The sequence below is a fragment of the Salmo trutta genome, chromosome 6 (assembly GCF_901001165.1).
Source record: "Salmo trutta chromosome 6, fSalTru1.1, whole genome shotgun sequence".
NCBI classification, from domain to species: Eukaryota; Metazoa; Chordata; class Actinopteri; order Salmoniformes; family Salmonidae; genus Salmo; species Salmo trutta.
In genome coordinates this window covers 18,840,847-18,853,925 of record NC_042962.1, presented here as the reverse complement: position 1 = coordinate 18,853,925, position 13,079 = coordinate 18,840,847, and the positions used below count along the sequence as shown (strand labels likewise).

At 42.3% G+C, this 13,079-nt stretch overlaps 1 protein-coding gene across 2 annotated transcripts in view; it reads left to right on the top strand.

Annotated features, from left to right (window-relative positions):
• LOC115195579 (piezo-type mechanosensitive ion channel component 2) overlaps positions 1–13,079 on the top strand; it is a 160,145-nt gene that overhangs the window by 86,692 nt on the left and 60,374 nt on the right. For both annotated transcript variants that reach the window (XM_029755585.1, XM_029755586.1), the window contains exon 5: positions 624–786. In XM_029755585.1, coding sequence (XP_029611445.1) covers positions 624–786 — 163 coding nt within the window. The remainder of the gene's footprint in view (positions 1–623; positions 787–13,079) is intronic.

The following is a 13,079-nucleotide window of genomic DNA, read 5'->3' as shown; positions in this document are numbered from 1 at the left end:
AGGACAATGTATAGTATACAATGTATAGACCGGCTGTACTTTGACGTTATATAGCCATTTCCTTATAGCTACTTTGTTTACCTTTACATTTTTCATTTCCTCACTGAGCCTCTGATTTACTTCAATAACCAATCCACCGTATTTTGTGTGAGAAAACAATTCCAGTCAACAATATTGGAATATGAATGAATGTGATTGGCTTTCATTTTGTTACCAGTCAGGTATATGAGGAAATACTGCACCCATATATTTATAGAAGAGGAATTCAGACTGTAAACTATTTAACGATTACTCTACTTTGTTATGATCCATAAAAGCCATTAAGAGGAATGTTTTGCATTATATATAAACTAGCTCTTAACCACACCACGTTGTGTTTACCATCGTCTCGTGGTAAAGACATAGATTGTAAATGTACAATTGAAGTATAATTGGTACAGTTTTCATTTTATCAACGCTGGCGTCAAATCTCGACACTCAACTTACAGGAAACCTTATAAAACAATACAGTATAGGCTACTGCATCTGAAAAGGACAGAATAACACTCAAAGCATTTATCCTCATCTCATCTATCCTGATTGGCTTACAATTTTTCCTTGTTTCTCTCTGTCCGTGTGTGCAGTGTCCGAGGTGCCGATGCAGGAAACGGCATCCGTGTGTTCATCCCAGACATCGGCATGTTCGTGGCGGGCCTGGTCACGTGGCTGCTGTGCCTGAGTCTGGAGGAGAAGCAGCAGGTGAAAGACACGTCGCAGCAGCACAACGCCAATTGCGAGCCAGATCAGGTGAGCTCATCATCTCTCTACAGACAAACGTTGGGCCCTGGTCTATTTGGATTTAGATGGGAACCCTAAACCCTAAACCCTAAACTCCCAACACCCTTATCAATGTCTGACGTAATACAGCAAAATACAGGCCAGGAACTTACAGAAGAGTATTGATAAGACTAACAGAACCCGAAGAAACAAATACTTTAACTTTGTCTTGTAAAGATAAACTCACTCCAAAATCTCTGCTGTCCTCCGTCTGTCCTGTTCCGATATTTTGGGGTAAAATTGGGCTTACACTGAACTTATCTGGGGCTAGAGTAGAGAATTCCTGGGGCAGTTTGGTTACCACAACAGAAAGTTGTGCAATCATAGGCAATCAGTGAAAGTGTAAGCTCTTAACTCCTTAACATTACATGTTAATCCTCAGTAATCCAACCAAAGACTCCACCCTTCCTCATCTTGGGGATATGTTTGGTCATCAAAACACACACACACACTGTCTCCAGTGCTGCTGGTCTCTCAGAGCATGGAGAGCTGCAATCCGTCTTCCTATTTTATAGCAGGGGGGCTGTTGGCTGCTCACTTCCAGGTGCACTAAATTAGACCCTGCAGCTCCGGGAGAGCGTAATAAGTGAAGTACATTACTGTCTGGATGAATACCAAACAGCCATCATTTGTGTGCGTGTGTGTGTGTGTTTGTGCATGTGTGTGTGTGTGTGTGTGGGGGGGGGGGGATTTTTCCCAGGACTGTGATTCTCTCTCTTTCCCTAGTGAAGGGGGACTACTGCTGTGTTTGATCAGCCTCCCTGAGCGTGTTGGAAAGCTTCTTTCCCTCTGGAGCCACTCTGTTGTTCTGGCAACACACACACACACTGGTGGAGCCTGTTCATCTGGCAGAACACCGGCCACAACACAGATGTAGGCCTAGATGAAATGCCTCGGAGACGAGATAGCTGTTGTACAAGTGAGAAGCGAAAGAGAGGGTGGGGATAGGTTAAGGTCAGTTGATGAAAAACACAGCAACTCTCTTGAAATGGGTCTCGGGTTGGGTCTCGGCAGCTAAAGAGGTTGCGTTCGGCAGCCGAACAGGAAATTGGGGGGCTTTGTCATATTCCTCAATGCGGATGTGAATTTGTCTTTGTTCATTATGTTTTGTGGGTGATGGAGGGGCCATTCCAACAATGGTTACCATATAAAATGGGTCATTCCAACAATGGTTACCGTATAAATGGGTCATTCCAACAATGGTTACCATATAAAATGGGTCATTCCAACAATGGTTACCATATAAATGGGTCATTCCAACTGTGGTTACCGTATAAATGAGTCATTCTAAATGTATATTGCTGTACAAGACTCTAGATATCTAGATTTAGTTGACCATGTGGTTTTTACTAAAGTTGAGTATCATCAGTCTAAAGGATTCTTTCGGGCAGTGGATAATTAAGTAGTGTTGCACCAGCTAAACATCGCATTGATAGACCCAATTATTAATGCAGTAAAAATGAAAAGCATGTAATCTTTTTGTAACCATTTTATGGCATAAAGTTCAGTCCTTGGAACTGTTTGAACTTGATCACTTGATTCAGTTTAAAAGCCCCTTATTGTAAAAAATCTTGGTCTCCACCAAGCGGTTCTCCAAATTAAAGTTATGACAAACGCCTGATGTTCTTTTTCCCTCCCTCAGAATAAGAATGTTGTTTTTCTCTCGGCAGAAAAGGTCATATATTTGTAGTCACTTCATTCGGCTGTTGGCTAGTTGGGGAACTGTGAACACGTGTCCAATTTGGGCCCTTTGGTTCTTGTTGTAGCCTTGTTCTGCTGGCCAAGACCATAGCAGAGAGAGTGACACCCATACAGTGCATTCAGAAAGTATTCGCACCCCTTGACTTTTTCCACTTTTTGTTGTGTTACAGCCTGAATTTAAAATGGATTGAATTTAGATTTTTTTGTCACTGGCCTACACACAATACCCCATAATGTAAAAATTGAATGATGTTTTTCAAAATGAATTACGAATTCATTAAAAATGAAAAGCTGAAATGTTTTGAGCCAATAAGTATTTAACCCCTTTGTTATGTCAGGACTAAATAAGTTCAGGAGTAAAAATGTGCTTAACAGGTCACATAATTATCTGTAAGGTCCCTCAGTCGAGCAGTGAATTTCAAACACAGATTCAACCACAAAGACCATTGAGGTTTTCCAATGCCTCACAAAGAAGGGCACCTATTGGTAGATTAAAAAAATGTATACAAAATAGCAGACATTGAATATCCCTTTGAGCATGTTGAAGTTATTAATTACACTTTGGATGGTGTATCAATACATCCAGTCATTACAAAGATACAGGCGTCCTCCTAATTCAGTTGACGGAGAGGAAGGAAACCACTCATGGATTTCATCATGGGGCCAATGGTGACTTTAAAACATTTACAGAGTTTAATGGCTGTGATTGGAGAAAACTGAGGATGGATCAACAACATTGTAGTTACTCCACAGTATTAACCTAATTGACAGAGTGAAAAGAAGGAAGCCTGTACAGAATAAAAATATTCCAAAACATGCATCCTGTTTGCAACAAGGCACTAATATAATACTGCAAGAAATGTGGCAAAGCAATTCACTTTTGCCCTGAATACAAAGTGTTATGTTTGGGGCAAATCCAATCCAAACATTACTGACTACCACTCTCCATATTTACAAGCATAGTGGTGGCTGCATCATGTTATGGGTATGCTTGTAATCATTAAGGACTGGGGAGTTTTTCAGGATAAAAATGGAATGGAGCTAAGCACAGTAAAATCCTAGAGGAAAACCTGGTTCAGTTTGCTTTCCACCAGACACTGGGAGATTAATTCACCTTTCAGCAGGACAATAACCTAAAACACAAGGACAAATCTACACTGGAGTTGCTTACCAAGAAGACAGTGAATGTTCCTGGGTTGCCGAGTTACTGTTTTGACTTAAATCTACTTGAAAATCTATGGCAAGACCTGAAAATGGTTGTCTAGCAATGATCAACAACCAGTTTGCTTGAATAGTGGGCAAATGTTGTACAATACAGGTGTGGAAAGCTCTTAGAGGCTAACCAAGAAAGACTCACAGTTGTAATCGTTGCCAAAGGTGCTTCTACAAAGTGGTGTTAATACTTATGTAAATTAGATATCTGTATTTTATTTTCAATACATTTGCCAACATTTCTAAAAACATGTTTTCACTTTGTCATCTATTTAATCAATGTTGAATTGAGGCTGGAGCACAATAAAATGTGGAATCAGTCAAGGGGTATGAATACTTTCTGAAGGCACCCCCTCTCCTGACCCCTGGTGACCCTCTGCGACCTTGGGCTTGTGTGACTCGGTTCTGCTCGTTGACTTTAACTTGAGTACCGTCTTCCACAATGCCTCGATTGATCCATAGCTCCCTGGCACCTTCGCTTGGCCTTCGTTATGTGGCCCGTTCCCTGCAACTCTCTGTTTTTTTCTGCCTTCATTTGACACACACCAGCGTGCGTCCTGTTCCAAGGTCGAGCTGTTTTCGGCCATGTGGCTCAGACCAGCTTTTGCAAAAAGTCTTGGAGTCCTGCCTATTTCTTTCCTTATTCTCTGATTTTGGCGTCTCCACCTCTGTCTCATAGGCCAGTATTTGACCTGGCTGCTAACACTCTGCCTAGTTTTCTCCCCCTCTGTCTCATAGGCCAGTATTTGACATGGCTGTAAACACTCTGCCTAGTTCCCCCCCCCCCCCCCTGTGTAATAGGCCAGTATTTCACCTGGCTGCAAACACTCTGCCTAGTTTTCTCCCCCTCTGTCTCATAGGCCAGTATTTGACATGGCTGCAAACACTCTGCCTAGTTTTCTCCCACCGTTTTGGCATGTCATGTGTTTACTCTTGATGGTTTTCTCCTCCCTCCTTGAGCCACATCTTGTTTTGCAATCATTGGCGTATAGATGGCCTGCTTTGTCACCAGCCTGATTTATGTGGTGCCAGGGTGAGTCACAGTCATTACATGTATTGGATGCCTCTGAGACCGTGACACAGTGACAAGTGAGGCACCAGACTGATTGACTGGCAGGACACAGGAAACACAACATTAATATCCACCACCTAATGTATTTTACTCTAAGTGGAGTGTGTGGTTCATGTTATGTCTGACTCTGTCTGACTCTGTGACATAAAAGCATTACCTTTATTAAAAAGATGCTCGACTCCCAATGTTAGGCTCCTGTCTCCATGGGCACAGCTCTCCGTCTCTCTCTCTCTCTCTCGTTGGCTGTCCATCTGTAATTCAATAATTCACTTTGACTGAAGTCTGAGGTCCATTTTTCATGCCTACTATTAATTGTAGGGATGTGTTTGTGTAATCCCCACCACTACTCATTTTGACTTTCTCTGTGTGTTAATCACCGAGCTGTCTAAACGCCAACCAACTAAACCCCAACCTACAGGCGTCGGTTGACGATTGGATTTTGAATTGAATATTTTATTAGGTTCGTTCATATCCTCTCCGATGCCGTTGGAATGGTGCGGGCCTAAACCGCAAGAACACATGCCTTCGGAAAGTATTCAGACCCCTTGACCTTTTCCACATTTTGAGACGTTACAGACTTTTTCTAAAATTGATTAAATAATCTACACACAATACCCCATAATGACAAAGTAAAAACAGTTTTATAAAAAATAAAAAAGAGAAATACCTTATTTACATAAGTATTCAGACCCTTTGCTATGAGACTCAAAATTGAGCTCAGGTGCATCCTGTTTCCATTGATCATCCTTGAGATGTTTCTACAACTTAATTGGAGTCCACCTGTGGTAAATTGAATTGATTGGACATGATTTGGAAAGGCACACACCTGTCTATATACAGGTGTGCCAAGCTCGTAGCGTCATACCCAAGAAGACTCGAGGCTGTAATCGCTACCAAAAGTGCTTCAACAAAGTACCGAGTAAAGGTTCTGAATACTTATGTGAATGTAATAGTTCAGGTTTTCTTTTTTATAAATTAGCAAACATTTCTAAAATCCTGTTTTTGCTTTGTCATTATGGGGTATTGTGTGTAGATTGATTAAATGTATTTTTTCCTCTCCAATTTTAGAATAAGGCTGTAACCTACCGAAATGTGGAAAAAATAAAGTGGTCTGAATACTTTACAAAAGGCACTGTAAACCTGCGAAAATCCTAATTCGTGCAACATTAGTCTTAGCTCAATATTTGTGTTGCGGCGGAATGTGCCGCTCACAGCACACCAGCACTTCCTAATCTTTGTCTGTTTTGCTCCCATTAACAATACATTTGCATTCCAGCGCCAGGGGAAGGAGACACATCTGGTTGACATTAGCTGGTGTTGTGTTTTCGACAGCGGCAGTGCTACATTTCACATTAACATTTTAGTAATTTAGCAGACGCTCTTATCCAGAGCAACGTACAGTAGTGAGTGTATACATTTTATTTTGTGCTAGGGTTACCAGACTCCTCTCTTTCTTACCTCTCTCTCTTTTTCCTCTCTCTTCCTGTATGTCCTTTCCTCTCCTCCTCTCAAGTTCTATTATCTCCTGTCCTCTTTCCATGCCTCTAGTCTTCTATAGTTTCCCCTGATCTCCTATTAACCTGTCCTCTCTTCCTCTCTTATCCACTCTGTATCATCTCTCACTCTGCTGCCATGTGCTTGGTGGATTGCATCTTCACCGCTCCTCATCTGGTGGCTCGTATCTTCACCGCTCCTCATTTGGTGGCTCGTATCTTCACCGCTCCTCATCTGGTGGCTCGTATCTTCACCGCTCCTCATCTGGTGGCTCGTATCTTCACCGCTCCTCATCTGGTGGCTCGTATCTTCACCGCTCCTCATCTGGTGGCTCGTATCTTCACCGCTCCTCATTTGGTGGCTCGTATCTTCACCGCTCCTCATCTGGTGGCTCGTATCTTCACCGCTCCTCATCTGGTGGCTCGTATCTTCACCGCTCCTCATTTGGTGGCTCGTATCTTCACCGCTCCTCATCTGGTGGCTCGTATCTTCACCGCTCCTCATTTGGTGGCTCGTATCTTCACCGCTCCTCATTTGGTGGCTCGATTTCTCACCGCTCCTCATTTGGTGGCTCGTATCTTCACAGCTTCTCATTTGGTGGCTCGATATCTCACCGCTCCTCATTTGGTGGCTTGTATCTTCACCGCTCCTCATTTGGTGGCTCGATTTCTCACCGCTCCTCATCTGGTGGCTCGTATTCTCAGTGCTCCTCATCTGGTGCCAGTGAAAGAACCTCAGTGCCAGGACAGGGCTCCTGCTCCAAACTTGCCCCCTCTTTTCTCTCTCTCTCTCTCTCTCTCTCTCTCTCTCTCTCTCTCTCTCTCTCTCTCTCTCTCTCTCTCTCTCTCTCTCTCTCTCCCTACTCCCTCTCCCCTAATAAAAGCAGTGTGGGGAAGTGTTCTCTCCAAGTGTACAGCGTGTTGTGGAGTGGTAATGAGTTGGTATGTCCCCCCCCCACCCTCCCTTGGCATGGTCCTTTACAGCTGTATGACTCAGGGGCTAATTAGAACCTCACCACCATACTGCTCCGCTGTAGTCATCACACATGCCAATGTACAGGCTCACTGTGATGCCATAGCTAGTCCATGGACCTGTGCGCTAGTCTGTAGGCTAGTCAGTGGTAGTGAACTAGTTACAGATGTAGCTAGCTGATACTAGCTAGAAGCTACTGTAGGAAAGGGACAAGACAATGGTGGCCGCTACTGATGCCTACTGAAAACCACCACTCTGATCCTAGACTTCACCCTTGACCCCTTACGGGGGGGCTCCACCTATAGTTCACTCTGCCTTAAATCTAGGGGCCCCTCTTAGTTTGATATCTTTAGGGTGTAAGGTTAATGAGCCGCTATGTTACTGATCCCATATACAGTGCATTCGGAAAGTATTCAGACCCCTTGACTTTTTCCACATTTGGTTACGTTATAGCCTTATTCAAATGTATTAAATAAAAAACTGAAATTTCACATTAACATAAGTATTAAGACCCTTTACTCGGTACTTTGTTGAAGCACCTTTGGTAGCGATTACAGCCTCGAGTCTTCTTGGGTATGTCGCTACAAGCTTGGCACACCAGTATTTGGGGAGTTTCTCCTGTTTTTCTATGCAGATCCTCGCAAGCTCTGTCAGGTTGGATGGGGAACGTTGCTGCACAGCTATTTTCAGGTTTCTCCAGAGATGTTCGATCGGGTTCAAGTCTGGGCTCTGATTGGGCCACTCAAGGAAATTCAGAGACTTGTCCCAAAGCCACTCCTGTGTTGTCTTGACTGTGTGCTTAGCGTCGTTGTCCTGTTAGAAGGTGAACCTTCACCCCAGTCTGAGGTCCTGATTGCTATGGTGCAGGTTTTCATCAAGGATCTCTCTGTACTTTGCTCCATTCATCTTTCCCTCGATCTTGACTAGTCTCCCAGTCCCAGCCGTCTGCCATGTGCCTTTTACCGAGGAGTGGTTTCCGTCTGGCCACTACCATAAAGGCCTGATTGGTGGAGTGCTGCAGAGATGGTTGTCCTTCTGGAAGCTTCTCCCATCCCCACAGAGGAACTCTGGAGCTCTATCAGAGTGACCATCGAGTTCTTGGTCACCTCCCTGACCAAGGCCCTTCTCCCCCGAATTGCTCCGTTTGGCCTGGCGGCCAGCTCTAGGAAGTCTTGGTGTTCTTCTTCAATTTAAAAATTATGGAGGCCACTGTGTTCTTGGGGACCTTCAATGCGGCAGACATTTTTTGGTACCCTTCCCCAGATCTGGGCCTCGACACAATCCAGTCTTGGAGCTCTCCGAACAATTCCTTTGACCCCATGGCTTGGTTTTTGTTCTGACATGCACTGTCAACTGTGTGACCTTATATAGACAGGTGTGTGCCTTTCCAAATCATGTCCAATCAATTGAATTTACCGCAGGTGGACTCCAATCAAGTTGTAGAAACATCAAGGATGATCAATGGAAACAGGATGCACCTGAGCTCAATTTCGAGTCTCATAGCAAAGGGTCTGAATACTTATGTAAATAAGGTATTTCTGTTTTTTATTTTTAATAAATGTGCAAACATTTCTAAAAAACAGTTTTTGCTTTGTCATTACGGGGTGTTGTGTGTAGATTAATGAGTTTTTTTGTTTTATTTCATCCATTTTAGAATAATGCTGCAACGTAACAAAATGTGGAAAAAGTCAATGGCTCTGAGTACTTTCTGAATGCACTATATGTGACAAGGGCTTTACTTTAGATAAGATCAATTTTGTTGTAGCTGAGGAAAAATATTATTGGCCATACCAAATAATGTGTCTAATTGCCTTTTAAAGCATTCCCCTTCCCATTGCCCTGTCCATGCAATGGTGCCATTTTTTAAAGCTTATAAAAAATGTATTATACTGGTATTTTTATTGATGTGATAATACTCATCACATCAAGTTATACAAATACACTGAGTGTACAAAACATTAGGAACACCTTCCTAATATTGAGTTGCACTCCCCCCCTTTTGACGTCAGAACAGACTCAATTCGTCGGGGCATGGACTCCAATGCTTTCCACAGTTGTGTCAAGTTGACTGGATGTCCTTTGGGTGGATGACCATTCTTCATACACACAGGGAACTGTTGAGTGTGAAAAACCCAGCAGTGTTGTTGTTCTTGACACAAACCAGTGTATCTGGCACCTACTACCATACCCCGTTTAAAGGTGATTTTTGTCTTGCCCATTCACCCTCTTACCCATTCACCCTCTCAATGGCACAGATACACAATCCATGTCTCAATTGTCTCAAAGCTTAAAAATCCTTCTTTAACCTGTCTCCTCCCCTTCATCTACACTGACTGAAGAGGATTTAACATGTGACATCAATAAGGGATCATAGCTTTCACCTGGATTCACCTGGTCAGTCTGTCATGGAAAGAAAAGGTGTTCTTAATGTTTTGTATACTCAATGTAGCGCAATAGATCAGTGGACCAGTGGTGTCTTTTTTTGTGACAAAATTTGGAAAAACATAGCAAAAGGTACATAACTACAAACTATTGATCATTTTGATCATATTTTAAAATGTTAATAATAATAACCTTAGTATAAACAGAAAAATAAAACAAAAAATGAAGTGGGCCTCCACCCCTATTCTCCCATCCCATCCCCTTCCCCCAACCAGCTAACATGTCTCCATCCAGAATATGAGCTTTCCAGTAGTCGTTTATATATTATAGAGATCAGTCCTTTCGGGAGCTCATCATTTATCATTTATTTAGAAATCCCATCATTGGATGGTTTGGTAGTTGGGATTCCCAAGGGCTGACCTAAGTTGTAAATATAGAAAAAAAAGAAGTTGCCTGGTAATGTGTATGTATCTTTCCAATCTTGGAATGCTGCACCATTTCTGTCCATGATATCGGCAAGGGTACGCATTCCACATTTGGACTATTGGGGGATGCAATAGCCTGATATATTCTTTAATTGGAATTTATTCAACCCAGATGCAAATGCAGTTGCATTATTTTTAACAAAACCTTTGGTGGCATCCCATAGAATCCGTCATGTACTGAATTTGTATTTATCATTATGAAATAATTTAGTTACATTTCAAATTGATCCCAGAATGTAGGATTATTTAGTAATGAATGTCGAAAAGCCATCTTGTAGCTCTTTTAGGAGATTCTAAAATGTGAAGTTGGCAGCAGTAAGCATGGTGGTCAGACAAGCTCATACACAACATAACCAAAAGTATGTGGACACCTGCTTGTTGAACATCTCATTCCAAAATCATGGGCATTAATATAGAGTTGGTCTCCCCTTTGCTGCTATAACAGCCTCCACTCTTCTGAGAAGGCTTTCCACTAGATGTTGGAACATTTCTGCGGGGACTTGCTTCCATTCATCCACAAGAACATTAGTGAGGTCGGGCACTAATGCGGCATTCCAAGTCATCCCAAAGGTGTTCGATGGGGTTGAGGTTAGGGCTCTGTGCAGGCCAGTCAAGTTCTTCCACACCGATCTCGACAAACCATTTCTTTATGGACCTCGCTTTGTGCACGGGGGCATTGTCATGCTAAAACAGGAAAGGGTCTTCCTCAAACTGTTGCCATAAAGTTGGAAGCACAGAATCATCTAGAATGTCATTGTATGCTGTAGCATTAAGATTTCCCTTCACATCGAATGAAGGGGGCTAGCCAGAACCATGAAAAACAGCACCAGACCATTATTCCTCCTGCACCAAACTTGTTGGCGCTATGCATTGGGGCAGGTAGTGTTCTCCTGGCATCCCCCAAACCCATTTTTGTCTGTCAAACTGCCAGATAGTGAAGCGTGATTCATCACTCCAGAGAATGTGTTTCCACTGCTCCAGGGTCCATTGGCGGGAGCTTTACACCACTCCAGCCAACGCTTGGCATTGTGCATGGTGATCTTAGGCTTGTGTGCGGCTGCTCGGCCATGGAAACCCATTTCATGAAGCTCCCGACGAAAGTTCTAGTGCTGACGTTGCTTCCAGAGGCAGTTTGGAACTCAGAGTGTTGCAATGGAGGACAGATGATTTTTAATTACCCGCTTCATCACTCGGCGGTCCCGTTCTGTGAGATTGTGTGGCCTACCACTTCCATTGTTGCTCCTAGACGTTGCTCCTTGTTGCTCCACTTCACAATGACAGCACTTACAGTTGATCGGGGCAGCTCTAGCAGGGCATAAATTTGACATACTGACTTGTTGGAAAGGTGGCATCCTATGACGGTGCCACATTGAATGTCACTGAGCTCTTCAGTATGGCTATTCTACTGGCAATGTTTGTCTATGGAGATTGCATGGCTGTGTGCTTGATTTTATACACCTGTCAGCAACGGGTGTGGCTGAAATAGCCGAATCCATTAATTTTAAGGGGTATCCACATACATTTGTATATAGTGTATGTCAAATTTCTATTTTCCTGATTAAATTATGGCTAGGCGCTAGCGGGACACCTGTCGATAACTTCTGGTGAAATTGGAGGGCGCGCAATTCAAATAAAGAATCATCAAATTTTGGGATATTAAACATTTAGGTACATACAAGTGTCTTATATCGGTTGAAAGCTTAAATTCTTGTTAATCTAACTGCACTGTCCGATTTACAACAGGCTTTACAGTGAAAGCATGCCATGCGATTGTTTGAGGACGGCGTCCCACATCAACATATTTTTCCACTGGCACAGGCTTCATAAAATCACAAATAGCGATTTAAATATTCACTTACTTTTTGAAAATCTTCCTCTGATTTGCAATCCAAAGGGTCCCAGCTACAACATGTAGTGTCATTTTGTTAGATAAAATCCTTCTTTATATCGCAAAAAGTCAGTTTAGTTGGTGCCATCGATTTGAGTAATCCACTCGTTCAACATGCAGAGAAAGGAATCCAAAAAACTACCACTAAACCTTGTTAAAACAAGTCAAAATATGTTTCTATTCAATCCTCAGATAACCTAAAATGTAATTAAACTATAATATTTCTAACAGAAAGAAGTATGTTCAATAGGAAAACAATATTAGCAGATGCGCGTCCTCTTCGTCGCGCGTGCACAAACTGATTTCCAACTCTGAGTCCCAGCACTAAAACTCATAATTCCTCCTCGTTTGGGAAGAAACAAGCCGGAAACCTTGAAAAAGACTGTTAGTCTAGTGGAAACCATTGGAATTGCAATCTGGGAGCTGGATTTGGATTTGCCCCTATACTTTGCATTGTAAGAGCATGGGCTCTCAAAAAAAAGAAAATTCTGTTTGGTTTTTCTTTGGATTTTCTCCTAGCATATCTATTGTGTTATAGTCTCATACATTATTTTAACATTTCTACAAACTTCAAAGTGTTTTCTATCCAATGGTACCAATTATATGCATATCCTGGCTTCTGGGCCTGAGTAACAGGCAGTTTACTTTGGGCGTGTCAGTCAGACAGGAAGTGGAGAAAAATAGACCCTAGCCTGAAGAAAGAAAATAGAGGTGTAGATAATAGTATGAAATCGATTTGTGAGAATGGTTTATGCCTGTTTGAGTAGAAAGTGTGCTCTTTTACTTTAGGATTATGTGCTCACCAGGCATCAATGAGGTTGTAATCAGAGTATACAATGGAAAGCCTTGGTTGCGTGTGGATGATTGTAGTTGGTCTTATTAGATTTGTCCCGCATGTCCAAAATAACATTTATATCTGTCCCAATAATCAGATGGAATTCAGTCAATTCTAACAATATGTTGTTCATAGAATCAAAAAATGTAGGATCATATTAATTTGGAGCATACACATTAATAAAGGCAATTTTCTTTCCATTGTGGATAAATTTAAGGAAAG